The sequence below is a fragment of the Nothoprocta perdicaria genome, unplaced genomic scaffold, assembly GCF_003342845.1.
Source record: "Nothoprocta perdicaria isolate Ctin4 unplaced genomic scaffold, notPer1 scaffold_291, whole genome shotgun sequence".
Classification (NCBI taxonomy): domain Eukaryota; kingdom Metazoa; phylum Chordata; class Aves; order Tinamiformes; family Tinamidae; genus Nothoprocta; species Nothoprocta perdicaria.
In genome coordinates, this window is record NW_020455523.1 from 51,641 (window position 1) to 64,687 (window position 13,047).

Sequence of the window (13,047 nt, forward strand, 5' to 3'; positions counted from 1 at the left end):
TTTTTTTTTTTTTTAAGAAAAGTAAAAATAGAGAGACGGGGGATACATGAAGGGATTGATGGGTGCACGTGTGCAGCAGATTAGCTCATGCACACGTGCAGGAGGAAAGGCCTTTTTTGTGAGAAGTAGAAAGTGGAGAAGATCAAAGGCAGTTTCCCTGTCAGCTCCCAGAGAGCTTTGTCATTTATTACTGCAAAAGAGCTAAATGATGATGATATGATCCAAGGAGAGATGCTTGGCAAGTTGTCTTAGTGGTATAAGAATAATAAGAACGGTTATATGTTAATTAGGAATGAGTTAAGCTACAAATTGCACTGATTCAGTGATATGCATGCGTATATGTACACATACATGCGTGTGTGTCTGTATATACACATATATAGGCAAACATACCCTCTTTCCATGAGGAAAAAAAGGTGGCTTAACAAAAAGACCTTACTTGGTAGTTGCAGCCCTTGCTTGCTTTTAAAAACTTGACTCATGTTGTAAATATAGAATTTACAGATCTGTCAAGTATCTCAGGAGTGTTTACGTGGCGCGTAGAAGGCGGTTTGATTTATAGGCAGCCTAGCTGGTCGCTGCAGCGCCATACTCTTCCACGCATGCCTCTTGCAGTGCGTAGTGATTGCATTTGGCTCTATGGATGTGTTTAACAAAGCTATGTTTGAAGGTCAGGCTTTCATTCTTAAAAGGATAAGGGCATTAATTGTTATTTTTTCTTTTTCCTTTTGCCCATCAGTTGACTTGTCTTCCTGTTTTTAAGTAGACTGTGTTTCACCTGTGTCTAGTGCTAGATGCTTCTGTTTGCTTTATAGTTTATGAGGATAACATGCAGTCACGAGAGCCTGGGAAATGTCAAAACTGAGGGTCGTGGGGTGCAAATGTGCCTGCAGTATATAAAAAGGCCTTAAAGAGTTCAAATGCTTAAATTCTCACCAGTGGAGTAAATCACGTAGGYACTCGATGTTATGTATTTTTGCCTATCTGTTGTTCCGATTCATGTTGGCAAGTCACATTGTATAATTGTTCCATTATCTGTGACGACTGCTCGAGCAGACGATTCCTAGAAGTACCAACCTCACCGGCATTCATCAGTCGGATCCCTTAGCCCAAATGGCTTAGCCCAACTGGTCCCGTGGACCGCTGTCACTTGGCCCCTTTATCGGTTGCATCTAGATGAGTGCAACACTGCTCGGGATCTCCCCCAGCATGAAATAAATCATCCAGAAAACTGCTTTTCACTGCCTTTTAGGCTGCTTTTTCATCACACACTTATATGCGTTCCGAGAAAGCTCGGTTTTATTCACTTGGGCAGTCGGATCGCAAAACATAGTGATCCTTTTGCCCTTTGGTTTTTAATGCCCTTAAGCCCCATTCCCTTTTTGAGCAGCTGCTGACAAATGTCAGTATGCAGTAATGCATCGGTTTAAAGAACTGTTTATGGCTTTTTTTTCTTCCCCTGGAAGGTTTGAGGATCCATCCTAAAAATAGCTGTGTTGGTTATGGCTTTCTCTAGGCTTGGTGGGTTCCATGGCCTTGGTTTTAGAGCATCCAGGTTCTCCTGAGTGAAAGGATGAGTCTGTATGCCAAAGTGTGAGGAATTCTGACTTTGTTTTTGAAGCTTTTAGTGAAATTATGTGGTACATGAATTAYAATTCTGAGGAATTTAGTAACTTCAGAAGGTTTCTGAGTTGCTGTTATTTTCATTCTCCTTGTGTCTTGGACTTYTTTCCTCTCTATGGGACTGCCTCTGCTTCCTTTCCTTTTTCCTAAGATAAGAAATACAAAACATAAAAAGAGGGAGTTTGCCTTGTACAAGACTCTTTTCTGTAGTAGCTATAAAGCCGTCARCAGCTTGAGAACAGCAAAGCAAATGGGTGCGTAAATCTTGCTGTGTGTTCATTTTTATTTCTGTCCTTGGAAGCGAAGATGGTTGAAATTCAGTAGCGTCAGATGAAAAGGTGAAATTATTGTTCAGTCAGGGGTCAGCACCGTGAGCTTTGCAGAGATTTCTGTTGCTGGATTATATCATGCAAGGGGACTTCACTATTAATGAAATGTCCCATGCACAGGAGCGTCCACACATGAAGTTTTGAAAGAGTTTTTAGATGGAAATCTAGAATGAGAAATAAGAGACAGGAACATGGAGTCTAGGAAATGTTGCATTTTTGGCCCTGCTCTCACATCTTGGTGAGCGTGCACAGCTTGCAGCCCATYGAGTGCAAGGCAAACCTGTTTTCGCCAAGAGTGCTGACCCAGGCTGTGACCTTTAAGTGAAGGTAGAACAAGAATGCCCAAATATGACGTGGCCTGGAAAGTGTGGTAGATGGGCAGTAACTTCCTTAGGGACCTGGAGAACTGGGGGAACGTGAGGATGACGCAGCGGGGTTGCTCACTCGCTGTGTTTGTGGTGTTGCAGCTGAACGACAGCGGCAAGGCCGCCCAAGCACACGTGGGCATAGGCGACGTGGTGCTCTCCATCGACGGCATCAGCACGGACGGCATGACTCACCTGGAGGCGCAGAACAAGATCAAGGCGTGCACGGGCAATCTCAACATGACCCTGCAAAGGTAGGACACCCTTTTCCTTAATTGTGAATTAATCATCGTCGTAACACTTGTTTGGAGGATAACACATGTAAGTGGTTTGGCAAAGTGAATGCAGTTAAGTGGCCGTGATTGAAAGATACGCTGTCGCTGTCTGAAATATATCGTGATTTATAGCATTTTAGAAGTGTTACTAGAAGTTAATTTTATGAGTGGATAAAGATCTTTTCCATCYTCCTTTTACCTCTTCTGCCTTGGGTGAAGGCTTTTTGATTTTGAGCTTCAGATTTAAATGTGTTAATTAGCAGCAGGCCTGACCCAGGCTCGCTCTTCTCTCTTCCCTGCTGTGCCCACCTTTGATGGCTGCACTTCTTTTGGAGTCACGGCCTACATCATCACTTTCCTTCACCAAGGCCTCCTTACTACTTAAGGCTGCCTTAGTCTTATTCGGTGTTGCCGCTGAATGTCCAGCAACCCAAGTAGCAGCAAGGGGAGCTCATCAGGGTCTTTATTTATTTTTTTTCTTTTTCCCTTTAAAGCCAATCGATCTTCTGTGCTGCTGTTCAGTAGGCCTAGCCAGAACAAGTGGCCAGAAGTTCATCCATCAATCCATCCTAGTGGGTTTACTATTGCCGACATCTACATAGAGTTTTTAAAAGCAGGAGTATGTGTCATRTTCCAGACAAAAATACTTGCTAAGGAAGTGGTACCCTTCAGGTGAATCCTGTCAGTCCACCAATGTATATTTTAGAGAGGTCCACAATACTTTTGTACTTTTTTTCTGTAAAAAAAGGTATATTCTAATACAAACTTCCTGGATCGAGTGTAGTGAGATAGTGTAACTGAATTGGATGATAATCTGGTGGCATGAAAAAAAAAAAAATCCTCCTTTTTAATTTACGAGTACCTGGAACAAAACTAGAGGAACCACTGCCAGGAAATCTGACAATTTAACAAATTGTTTCATAAGAATAGTTGACCGTTACTTCCCATTATATTACCTGTTGAACATATTGCTGTATCGAATCTCCCTACTGCTGACAGATGGGCTTGTTTTAATGGTTAACTTCTGAGGTATGGAAATAATACAGGGACACGTCAGTGACAGAGTTTTTACCGGAGGTAAACAACCGTGGTTATTCCCGAGGTAACAACCTCACGTTGCTAACTGCAGTATCTGCTATACGTGTTCGAGCTTGGGCCAATCTGCCTGTTGCTGAAAAGTCTGATTTAATGAATTTTGGCCATCCGTTACTAGCTTGAAGCTGTATTTTGGGCCCCTTTTTGGGGCCCAAAGCCCCAAAGCTTTGGGCCCCTTTTTGGGGCCCAAAATGACTTTTTGGGAAATGAAAACTATCTTTCCTTCTTTTAAAAAAAAGCAAGCAAAAAAAAAAAACAAGCAGTAGTCATAGCCGTTTCGTTGACTGGGAAGTTCTCCTGTTGGGCTGATGTATCTTGGTCCTTACTGCCCTGCAGAAGGGTCTCCYCTTGCTCGGCATCTGGGAAAGGGAAGCGCCTTGTGTTCATGCCTAGCTGGTGTCCTGGGGTATTTTCTTAGGTAAAGCTTGGAAAAAGCTCTTTTTAAAGTGTTCTGAAAGAAAAGAGGGCATTACAGCAGTTCATCCCCAAGAACTGTTGGTTTCCTCTTGAGCTGGGATGACTACTTCGTGCCTTGAAACCCATGAGCAACGTGTTGAGTGCCTTACCTGTTGAGAAGCAAGAAACCTGGAAAGACATTATGTGTTTATCAAATAGCTTTTGCTTTGTTTTGTCCATGTGCTCTTTGGTAGAAGAAACTAAGCAAGCTGCAAGAACTTGAGTGACAGCAACCAAAAGAACATCGCCCACATGCTCTAGGTGTCCCTGCTTGAGCAGGGGGGTTGGACAAGATGATCTTTAGAGGTTCCTTCCAACCTCAACCATGCTGTGATTCTGTGAAAAGAGATTTTGTGTTTCGATTCTGTGCATAATCAGTGTGAAAATTATGTGTTCTTTATTTATGATTAAAAAAATGCAAAGTGCAATTCTTATGTACGTATTCGATGTGAAGATTGTGTTCTTTATGATTTAAAAAAATGTAAAGTGCAATTCTTCTGTATGTATTCAAAGTGAAAATTTTGTGTTATTTGTGATTTGAAAAAATATGTAAAGTGCAATTCATCCATCATTTGAAAACAGGGGATGGTCTTGCTTCCTTTGTTTCTACCTTGTTTGGACTCTCCTAATTGGTGAGCTTTTGCTCTGCTGCTCAGATTTGCATTTGTGTGTTTTTCTCACTGATCTTTATGGCCTGGGTGGAACAACTAAATGGAGAAACAAAGCCACAAGTAGCAGCTCGCCCGGGTGCAGAGGGTATTTAGAGCAATGCTTCCCAAAGCCTTACTTGGATTTGAAGGCTAAGGTTTATGGAGGCAGATGTGCACACACACCTCCTGTGGAAAATCCAGTTGAGATGTTGTGTAGCTTGCAAGTGAGCATTGCTGTAATATTTGCAAGGAGAATAAAAGTTTCCGTTTTCCTCCGTGAGGCAGTTGAGCCTCTTGGCTGTTTATGGGTGCAGTTGTTCTCCGGCCCTGGGAGGAACTGGAATTGCAGCCGCCACAGTTAACAGGCTGCCTCGCCTCGAGATGTTTGCTTAAATACAAACCCATAAATCCACTTGCCAGCTGGGCTAACACTTGCATATGTTGGAAAGTATGTTCAGGTATATGTTTCTAATATGAATTCTTTAAATAAGTCTCACTAAAATGAGAGTATTTTACATGTTCATGCTTTCTGCAAGATGTAGCTTAAAAATCTGTGGGCATTAGGTGGTGAGTTCTTTTTCATTGACTTTTTTTAACATGCAGTTTTAGTTTCCTTTTTTTTAAAAAAAAAAAAAAAAATCAAATGCCTTCTGTAGTTAAGAAAGTGTTCTTGATGATAGATAATCTCTCCATTCCTGAGATCTTGCTCTTTTGCACCCTGATACTTCATTTTTCAGTTAAAGCCCTTTCCTGGTTCCCATGAGGGCAGATGGAAACCAGATGCTTGCTTTTTGGAAGTATTTAGACCTTCAGTAACTTAGCATGGACTTCTATAAATACATCTGTGAGCTGCTGATTTGTGAAGAAGAACCACCTACCTTAAAGAGTGTTTTGGGGGACAGTTTATCCAGATTCCTGCTGTAGTGATGCTTTGCAAGTCAGAAAGATGAAGGGCTTGGTTTTTCATTTTTACATGAGGTCATGAAACTTCTGGAAAAAATGTGTTAATGAGAAATGCAGAGATTAAGGAAATAAAAAATAAAATAAAAAAAAATTAAAAAAAAGGTGGTTCAGAAAAGCCTGGAAAGCTTTATTTATTCATTTTCCCCTTGGCCTTTGTAATACAGAAGTAAGTTAACACTCCAGCTCATCAAACCCGTCTTCACAGCTGGAGTGTGAAAGTGATAGTGCTCTTAAGAGGAGTTGCTTGCAGCTCTCACTGAGATCTTTATCCTTGAGTACTCCAGACTGTGTTGAGAGCCCTGCTCTGCTATGGACATCCACGGGAAGAAAAGACTTTTTGCTCTGCCATACTTATTTTAATAATACGCAGAAAGGATGATCTTGCTCCCGTTTTGAAGATGGGAAGCAAGGCCAGGTTTTAAGAGACTTTTAAGTCTTCGCTCCTTTAGATGCCAAGATCTTGGCCAGATTTAGGTTAGCTAGAAACTACTTCAAAAATAAAGAAATGCCAGCATCGTCGGGAATGGTATCACAGATCCCAAAGGCCAGCCCTAATGACTGTTACAACGGAGTCTGAAGTCCTAACGGTTAAAAGCTGGTCCCATAGAAACAAGAGAAAATACTATAGTTGCTGAGTAAAAGGGAGAGAGAGGCTGTAACAATTTGTAAGAAGTAGAGGAGCAAGTAGAAAAACACAAGTATAAAAAGATTTAAAGCTGTCAGCAATACATGTGTCATTCTACTGGTGCCTTAATCTTGCTGTCCGGTTTGAGTCCTGGGTTTCTCAGGGTTGTTTTGTTTTCATAAACCATATAAGGGGCAGCTTTCAAGAAAGCTATGATAAGAATGCATTAGGAAGTCATATTTTTCTCCATCTTTGGTTTGCCATCTGTCATCTTTTCCCTTACATAGGCATTTTCATTTTAATCCTRATCTCCAGTTATGTGCTGCTTTAGTATGTAAAAGAAGGCTATTTTTCCTGCACAAGTTGGATGTAGACTCTGCATTGATCGGAAGCATCGTAGTTTTCTGGATCAAGTTTTCTAAATCTGGCTTTATTTCAGGGAGAGAATTWAAAAAAAGGCCAGAACAATTCTAATTCTTGCAAAACTCCTCCTTCAAGGATGTTGGTCCTTTCCATGAATGTCGGATAACTAAGGAAATAACCACCTAAAATAGATAATTGATATATGGTTTAGTCGTAAACCAAAACCTTAGGTAACTTGTTCCTCAATCCTAGCTTGTTACTCTCCATTTTCAATATTAATTTGGTATGATGATGCCTGAAAAKAAACTGAATGAAAAATAACACCCTCTGTTGAGTGGGCGTCAGCGGGCAGCAGTCGGARCATTCTTTCTGAAGCCAAGGGGGTTTTGTGTGTGGCCTTTATACTGCAGTGCAAGCAAACTGAGTCATCTTAGGTCCTCATATCTTATCTGATTTTGAAATTAAAAAGCCTTGACTCAGACATCACACACAGAATTTGGAGCAGGTCAAGGTGCAGATGTCTTCTCTGCATGCAAAGGTGACTTGGTGCATAACTGTGTATGCATATTTATTTGAAGAGTATGAAACTTTTGGTCCTATTTTAGCAGCTGAACAGGTTTGGCCAGCTAAGCTGTGCTTTCAGAAAGCTTGCCCAGCARACTAGATACATGGAAGGGCAGAGCTCTTGCTTGCAGCGGGTGTCTGAATTCCTCTCGTGTTGCGCGCAGCATTTTGCTGCGCGGCGACTGGCAATTAGATGAACCACAGAACRTGCCATGGCCAAGCGAGCCCAACAGGAGCAAGGCTTGCTCCTTACCTCAAAGGAGAGCTGCTGGGTGAAAATGGAAAGTTGCAGGGTGAAAAGAGAACCTGGTGCTTGGGAGGGGTGCTCCGGACTTCCACATTCCCCAGGATGGGGGCAGTGGGGGCAAATAACTACTTAAAGGAGCAATCCTTTTTTTTCAAACAAAATATTGTTTTGGTAAAGGTGGAAGAGGAGGCAGACTTTTTTTGTTGTTGTTTTTCTCCCTCACTTCCAAGGAAATGAAAGATCCTAGCTTCAAGTTGTAGCAGTGGAAGGAAACTTATGGTTATCCCTTTGGGTTTCTCCTCTGTATTCTTGTGAGTTGAAACAGCACAGTCAAGTTAGTGGTATATTGAGAAGCTGTGTCCTCATTTGTGTGAGAAATAAGGAGACCAGGCCATTGTAAAATAATGGTCTCTAATAAACTAAGTTTATAGGTTCCCGCTTTATGGTAGGTCTCCAAGAAATGAGCTGGGATGTTGCCAGTTGAAGCACAGCGAGTGCTTGTGGCAAAACATTTGCTAGTCTGGTGAAATCCAAATCCCTCTCTGAAAGCAGAGGGAATAAGTGTTGGATCCCAGAAGTTCCCACCTGTTTGCTGTGAGTCAAATGATAGTGGAAGGGCCTTAACCAATATTGCTTCTTCTTGCCTTATCCTGTACGAAATGTCACYGTGAGAAGTGTCTGTGTCTTCGCTTTGTGCAAGTTGGTGGCGTAGCACAGATGTCTGGCAAGTACTGTGAAATCTGGTACTGAACTTTGTCTTGCATATAATCTGTTAAAAAGTTGTTTGTTTGGAAATATAGAATTAAAAAAAGATGGGGAAGAAATCTGATGCAAGTGATATTTGCTGGCAGTATACACATTTGCTGTAAAATCGGAAACCGTGCACATGTTTCATATAATATGCTGGGACTAGTCAAAAGAAGAGATGTTTATCAGCTGTTGTTATTGTAAAGACTCTGTTCCTTAATTTTAAGATAAGCGTGATGATAACTGCAGCAGTTGTCCTGGTATGTTCCATTAAATGTTTTGATATTAAACTATTCTGATGTAAAACGATTTGAAACATTTTCTAGACAGACTCTTATTTCTAAAGCAAAACATTTACAATGAAGAAGTAAATTTGAGTTAAGTTTGGCAATGAACAGATCATGAAAAATGTAACATTTGCCTTGGCCTAATGTTTAGATGTGTGTATATTTAAAAAAAAAAACCACACTTTTTTACAACTAAAACAAAATTGTACTTCAGCTAAGTTATGATGTGATTGATTTCTGTGTGTGGAGGCAGAAATAGGCAATTTTAATTTACTCAGATATATTTTACCTGAAGTGGTGCAGCTGATGGGAAATACTTGTGTGGATCCCCAGCTAGTGTGTAAAACACACATTAATGRCCAGCTCCTGCTTGAGATTTAAAGCAACTTTGTGTGATTGTGGTAACTTCCCGCTCTATATCAGAATACGAAAAAGCCAAGCTGTGGAGTGTGTATGTGTGGGTAGCAGYGCCTGAGCTGATGTACTCCACATGGCCACGTTTGTATTTTATTGCTTACAGCAAGAGCTCGCATTTGCAAGCTGAAACTTAATACAGAAAATATGCCCGGCCTGATTGYGGTGGTAACGAGCGTTACTGGGATTCGGGCTAATCATCTCCAGGTTRCATACTACACAAGGCAGGCAGATTTGCTTGTGCGTATGTGTGTTTGGGTTTTTTTTTCCAAGTGGATGTACATTCCTGGTGTTGAAAAGCCTTCTCATTTTTCTCGTTGGGTGGAAGCAAAACATACGTGTCTGAACATCCCCAGTCTGAAGAGGCTGCAACGTTACTTCACTTTAAGTGTTCTTTAATGGTGTAGATGCTTTCAATTAGTAGAGTGGGTTCATTTCCAAAGCTTTAGATGCCTGTGTCTCAGGAGTACAGTAGCAAAACTAAAGACATCTTCATTAAGAAAATAAATCTCTTTGAAGTATGGGAGTGACTGGTTACTGATGGTGATGCAATATGGTCTGGAACTCCTCTTTAATTGGTGGAAATTGCTCGTTTCCCATGCAAGGGCCGAGGGTTTGCTCTCAAGGAACAGTGCACGGCCAGTCCGAATGGTCTGGGGTGCTCAGGGTTACGTTCSCTCTTAGTGTTGTTCCCAGTTAGATGTTTTTCAAGTGTACATTTCCTGCCTTGTAGTTATTCCATGAAAAAAAAAAAGCTCATAGTTGTATTTCAGGAAGTTCTTTTGGTAAGTCTTCCTCCTATTATTTATTGAGAGGAGTAGAGTGCTTTTCTTTTTCTGACTTACAGCAAGCTGTTAGAAAAGCAGCATGCTTCGTTTTGTGGTGTATTGTTTCATTGAAATCATCTTCAAAGATTAGTTTTCTTCAACCTGCCTTTGATACAATGGGAACATTCTCTTCTGTGTCTTGTAATGGATTTCCATGGTATGCACTGATCCAGCAATATGTTATCAGTAATCTTCTGTAAGCACTACAGTGGTGTAAAATTTTTTCCTTTAATAATATTACCTGCTATGTGAAGCAGCTAATTTCCATTTTATTTAAAATGTTATATTACTTACAAAATATGTTGTCTGTTAGTAATCTTGTTATTTCAGGTGTTGTTCTGCTTGTTTAGAGAAGATCTTGTAATTAAGTGTAGCTTTTGCATCTAAGATTTCCAGTCTCATTACTGGGTTTGTCACAGATCTGTTTTGGCTTCAGGTAATATTTTCTTTCTTTTAGTTTCCTTTTTAACTTCTTTCTCCCTCTTTCTTTCTTTTTTTTTTAATGGGGTAACCACCATTTATCTACCATTCACACAGACATATCTGATCTTACCCAAAACCTGTTGAGGACTTTGATAGTGGATGTTGCACAAATTAAAATACCCTAATCACACTTAAACTGTGTCCCAGATTGAGCGGGGGAGTTGGACTCAATGATCTCCAGAGGTCTCTTCCAACCTTAACCATTTTGTGATTCTGTGAAACTAGAGGTGGACTGTTACCAGTCATTTGTATTTAATTCCTTGTGAACTGAAAAGTCTAAAAAGTCTTATATTCCCCCTATCACACACACATGCTGTTGTTGCAAAGAATGGAATAGGCATATACAGCTTGTTATGTTTGTGTTTCAGTGATCAATTTGGTTTGTGCCATTATATAGTGTTTGGGTTTCAGGGTGTGCTGAGGTTTCATCTCTCAGTGGGAAGTTGACAGAAGAAAGCAGAACCATGAGAAAGGCACATTCTCCTTGAGAACTTGGGTGCAAAATGCCCATTTGAGTGTTACTACCCAACAGAATATGCCCGAACTTCATCTTTTCAGGTTGCTCTTTAATTTTAGGAGGTAGAACTTCCGTTTTGACTAACGGTTGAGTAGTATAAATGTTGGCTCGGCATCACCACGGCTACCTGATATTTTTGGAGAGAACATATATCCGCTTGATGTTGGGTGAAGTGTGGTGGTGCSTAGCGGACACGTCCCGCTGTGAACACAAAGAGCACCAAGAGAACCTGGAAACTCTAGGGAAGGCCTTGCCCTGTCTTAAACGGGAGTGTGTAGGAGGGGCGAACCTGCTGGTCCGGTAACCCGGGCTCGTTCTGGCTAGTACTGATGATTCAGTAGGATTAATGCGGTGTCTGTGCAACGATGGCGTGTGGGTTGGATCTATAGCGAGCGGACACAGACGATGATTAAATCAGGGTTGGGTGGGTGGTGTTTCTTAGATCTGTCAACGCAGCTCTCATCTCGTGGAGATAAGGCGTGGAGCGGGAGGATGGCCTTTTCTCACGCTGGGGCTTTGTTGCTCCCAGCTGTGCGCATCGCAGCCCTGTTCCCTCCTAGCACACAGCGAGTCGTTTGGGATGACGGAGTGGGTTAGTGCACACCGGAGCTAGGACATCTCTGCAGCCTCCTGATGCTTCTGGCGAAGCCCTTTGATGCCTGAGCCTCTCCCTCAAACATGGGTAGAATAAGTATCCTTTCCTTCTCAAGATGAGCAGGGCGGTTTGAGGGACCTGCTGCTGCAAATTCAGGGTTTAGAGCTGCTCTTTTAACCCTTTCCATGTGTTTTGCACGTGCTCCACAATCCTCCTGTCTTGGGCATGTCTGGAGGCCACTGGCAGCTGCTGGCAAGGTCAGATCGGAGTTCATCAATGCAAAGGAGACATTAATGCTGCTGGTTTTGAGGAGCTCTGAAAAGGGGGGCTGTGGGCTTTGGAAAACAGAAGAGAAAGAATGGGAGCAAAGGGCAGAAAGGAGAGGAAACAACCGACTGAAAGAGTTTTCTGTTTCCAACGTTGAGGAGGTTTTCAAGGGAAGAATGCATGGCTCTTAGGGGAAGGCAAGGGGAAAGAGGGAGCATGAAAAAAGCAGTGAAAATGCTGTGGCTCATCCTCAGTGCGGGTCGAGTTGTGTTGATTCCAGTCTTGATTCCTCACCTCTGTTCCCAAGATCTGAATAAATGACATGATGAAACTATTCCTCTTTGATCTTTTTTCTTTTTTTTTTTCTTTTTGAAAGAGGCATGGAGAAGGTTGCTCTTTCCTTTGGGGCTTGTTTGGAAATGTAATTTTATGATTTCATGATTTATTTTAAAGCTGATACTTTAGTTTTGATCATGGATATTTTTCTTGGCAGAGTGGGTTTTTTTTTTCCCAATACATTAGCACTAGAGAATGTCTGCTTGGTAGGGTGAGATATCCTGAATAGCTGCACGCTGTGGGTGAGGCCAAAAGGAAGTACGGGGGTGAGCTCGAGTAATCACTAACACTAGATATTTGCTCTTCACTTGCCCTATTCATTGTATAATTCACCCAAGTGATTTTATTCTTGAAAAATGCGAAGAATGCATCAGATCCTTCTTATGACACGCCAAATTCTTGCTGTTGGGTTTTGTGTTTTTTTCTACAAATACCACCAAGTTCTTTCCTCATCGTGAGTCACCAATCATTAAGTTACCTCTTGACTGGTTTCAGTGTTTTTCCTTCTTATTTAAAAAATATTTATGTCTGCGTTTCATTGTTCTGCTCTCCCTTAAAGAGGGTCTAGCAGCTGTCACCTGTTGAGGTCAAAAAGTGGAAATGAAGGTACAGTACTTGTCATCCGTGGTTCAGTGCGGAAGGTGACAGTGATGATCAGCCAAGGAGGTGGGAGCAGACTCAGGAATGGCCTGGGGACCAATCACCAGCCCAGGTGAACCTTTTTGACCCTTTTCTAACTAGACCCATGCAGCCCATCCGGTGCCTTTTGGGAATTTYGGAGCTCGTTAACAGTCGTTTGCCATGCGGTGTCATTGTCCTTGTACGTTTATTTTAAGCCACCTCCATAGCCACTGAGTGAAAGATGTAAGGAAACAATGTGAAGTTGGCAAGAGTTTATCTTYGCTGCTTAAAATAACACAGATACCTCGGAGAGCGGCATGATCTTTAGTGACATTTTGATTCTGTTGGCACACTTTAAAATAGCCAGCTGAGACATGGCAGATAGGCTTATTTTGAAG

The 13,047-nt window shown here is 41.7% G+C and overlaps 1 protein-coding gene across 1 annotated transcript in view; it reads left to right on the forward strand.

Moving 5' to 3' along the window:
* Positions 1-13,047, forward strand: part of PDLIM5 (PDZ and LIM domain 5) — a 50,835-nt gene that overhangs the window by 19,889 nt on the left and 17,899 nt on the right. Inside the window, exon 3 of the mRNA XM_026041762.1 lies at positions 2,420-2,571. Within this exon, the coding sequence (XP_025897547.1) occupies positions 2,420-2,571 (152 nt within the window). The remainder of the gene's footprint in view (positions 1-2,419; positions 2,572-13,047) is intronic.